Source organism: Triticum dicoccoides, chromosome 1B (genome assembly GCF_002162155.2).
Source record: "Triticum dicoccoides isolate Atlit2015 ecotype Zavitan chromosome 1B, WEW_v2.0, whole genome shotgun sequence".
NCBI lineage: Eukaryota > Viridiplantae > Streptophyta > Magnoliopsida > Poales > Poaceae > Triticum > Triticum dicoccoides.
In genome coordinates this window covers 221,958,247-221,961,473 of record NC_041381.1, presented here as the reverse complement: position 1 = coordinate 221,961,473, position 3,227 = coordinate 221,958,247, and the positions used below count along the sequence as shown (strand labels likewise).

Genomic DNA, 3,227 nt, shown 5'->3' with positions numbered 1-3,227 from the left:
GTGCAACTGTTTCAAACGTGTTCTGAGCCATCATGAAAGAGGATTGAACGAAGCAGAGTACACACGAGCTTATACTCTTACTACAAGCAAACTAAACGACGATCCCGTAGTGAGCGGTGAACTCAAGCAGAGGCTGCGAACCCCTCGTCACCGGCGGTGGCGGGAATGCTCTGTCCGTTGGGCGTGAAGCAGCTGTTGCGGCGGATCTCGCCCACGTTTCCTCCGGGTTGGTACTGACTCAGCTTCACCAAGGAGTCACGGAACTGGCTGTAGAACCAATATTTGTTCTCGGCGAGGCCTTTGACCGCCCAGTCGGTGCGCCCGTCGCTGATGAGCACTTGGTCGGAGGTGAACACCCCCTTTCCCTCCATCAGGTTTTTGAAGTACTGGTTGTCCAACACGATGGGGGTTTCCACGTCGAGGTCCTGCAGCCGGTTCGGGTCGCTGGAGCAGTTGGCGGCGAGCCTCCGGGCGAAGTCGGCGTCCTCGGAGAAGCGGTTGTTGAAGGAGCTGCACTGCGCCTTCCCGACAGTGTGCGCGCCAGAGAGTGCGACGAGGTCGATCGGCTCGAGGTTGCGGCTCTTGAAGACGTTGATGAGCGTGTTGGCGTCGGCGGTGGACTGCGGGAGGTCGAAGACGGCGCTGCTATTAGCCGGCTCGAGGCTGTCAAACCGGCCGAGCGGCAGGTCGTAGAAGTAGAACATTTCGCTTTCCCCGGCCTGCATAGGTTCTTTCGCGAGTGAGGTAGGGAGATGTTTTTGTTGTACAGTACAACTGCAGCGACCGACGTGTGCACGTACCACGAAGACGGCGTCGCGGGTGGCGAGGGCGATGATGTCGGCGCAGGAGACGGTGGCGCCACAGGCGGCGTGTACCTTGACGCGGACGTCCTCGATGAGCTGCATCGCACGCGGCTGCAGCGTCTGGTTCGGCGGCAGGTCCCGCTCGCTGTTGGGTCCCGTCAGAAGGACGGACGCGTCGCAGCCCTGAAGTGCCGCCGGTTAGGCTGAAGCAGAAACACACAAATAGCGAGCAGTTCAAAGTGGAATCAAGAGTCTCCCCCTACCTGAGGAAAGCAGTCGTGGAAGAAGATACGGAGGAGGCCGGCGGCGATGGCCACCTCACCCAGGACCGCGCTCTCCACGATCGGCCACACAATGTCTTGCAGCTGCGGGCAGGAGTTGGCGTGGTAACCGTAGGAGAGGCCGTTGGCCAGGGTCACAGGACTACTCACGTCGGCTGGCATGGAGATAAACGACCGCTTTGACAAGGCGGGGGACAGCACGGCGGCAAGGAGGCCCACGGCCAAGATCGCCCTGCTCGACGCCATGGATCTCAGCTAGCCTCGACCTGCAGTGTAAATTCGCTGCAGCTGCGGGAGTGTGGCTTCCTGGCGTCAACGAGATGCTGTCATGTATAAGACGAGCACACCGCTGCAGCTGATGCGGATCTGAGCTACAGAGCACATGCATTGGATCAAGTCGCTGGCAAGCTACAGAATGACCATGTGGTGATCCAAAAAATGTACCTTCTACTGATTAATTAATGGTTGTGTGCCTGCAGTATTTCCATGACTGTGAGGGGAAGAAGTCTTGATTATTCCCGGTTTCTCTAAAGTCTACACGTGGTTTGTCGACAACCCATGTGCGTGGTAACTTTCGCCCATGGTGGTGCTGGTGGTCTAGTGCGATCCCCTCATTTCTACGATCTCAACACTAGTGGCACGTCTTTAGGGAATCTCAAAGATTCCTCATGCGTAAGACCCTCAAAAAGGAGGTTGTAATTGCATACACTGCGACTTTCCTCGAATTCAGCAAAGATTGATCTTGGATAGAATTACATCGTTCATCTGATATTATACTCATTCTAGTTCTCTTGTAATCCAAGTGTATGCTCATCAGACATAATTTCTTTTGCTCTAACTCTGCTTCAGGTTTTCCCAAATTGTTTATAGCAGAAAGGACGAGCAAATTCCAGAGTAGCACTGTTGTATCATCCCTATAAGATAAGTAACCCAGCGTTCTAAGGCCCTTCCAAATGCTCTAACTTTGCACTTTTATTGAACCTTGAATGACAGTGAGAGAAAACTCCCACTGCCTTTATATTAAAAAAACTGAACCATGGAGATTACATACTTACATGGGTATAGTAGGTGGTTGGTTGTTGAGCTAGCCATTTTCTTGATGTGGAACTCCATTAATTACGGAAAAAAAGGTTGTTGTGTCCACCATATTATCTTTATGCAAGTTTGTCAATAAATTGTTGTTGTATTTTTTTTCTATTCAGACCACACCTACAATGAGAGGAGCAAGGGAACTATAACTATATTTGTTATTATTGCTGGTTATCTAACATACAACCTCTCTTTTCTTTCTTATTTCTCTCATCCACGTAAGATTTTGCAAAGTTGGCACAAGTTATGGGACGTTGCCATGGCCTCATTGGAGTGCCCTTAGCATACTATTCTTACACAACAGCTAGGCACGTTAATTAATTTATTGTTGGCATACTCGCTTTGAGCCTAAAATTTACTAAATGAAGTACCCTTTAGATACAACACTACTGACTACCCTAAGACATACCCCCTCCGTTCCTAAATATAAGTCTTTTTAGAGTTTTCAAATGAATTACCACATACCGATGTATATAGATATATTTTAGAGTGTAGATTCACTAATTTTGCTCTGTATGTAGTCACTTGCTGAAATCTCTATAAAGACCTATATTTAGGAACGGAGGGAGTAGAACATTAGGGTCTACTATCTATCTTTCAGTTAACCGAGAAATAAGAAAAAAAAAATCTATTTGTCAGTCAACATAGTTACACATAATTATTAAAAAAGTTACACATAAGTTTTAAATCTTACTATTAACTTTCCAAAGTTGAAAACACATTTTTTTTCTAACAGTTCTTTATAACTTTTTAAACTTGCACATGGTTTTTGTTTTTATTAAAGTTAGTAGTAACTCAAAAATCAGAAAATAAAAAACAAAAATGTTATACCAAAAATAGAAAATTCCATGAATTTTGATGCGGATGCCGAGGCTATTCTAGAAATAGTGCACTTTCCTTATTTCTTAGATGCCTAAGAAATAGCAAAACAGAAAATATTGTGCGTTGATGAGGTGATTTCAAAAAATGTACCATGCACTAACAAATCATGATGGGAAATTACGCAAATGGAGAGGCCCAAAGGATTCAGCTTACAATTGTTAGTGTCTCGAAC

At 47.0% G+C, this 3,227-nt stretch overlaps 1 protein-coding gene across 5 annotated transcripts in view; it reads right to left on the bottom strand.

Moving 5' to 3' along the window:
• Window positions 1–23: 23 nt before the first annotated feature.
• LOC119329128 (peroxidase 42-like) overlaps window positions 24–3,227 on the bottom strand; it is a 10,875-nt gene continuing 7,671 nt past the window's right edge. Inside the window, exons 2-4 of one of the 5 annotated variants that reach the window (XM_037602150.1) lie at window positions 1,067–1,455; window positions 801–986; window positions 24–719 (exon numbers count right to left, since the gene is read on the bottom strand). In XM_037602150.1, coding sequence (XP_037458047.1) covers window positions 123–719; window positions 801–986; window positions 1,067–1,330 — 1,047 coding nt within the window. In that variant the 5' untranslated portion in view covers window positions 1,331–1,455 and the 3' untranslated portion in view covers window positions 24–122. Of the gene's footprint in view, window positions 987–1,066; window positions 2,899–3,227 lie in introns of those variants that run through there. The other 4 variants (XM_037602123.1, XM_037602136.1, XM_037602142.1 and 1 more) reach the window with 4 other exon arrangements.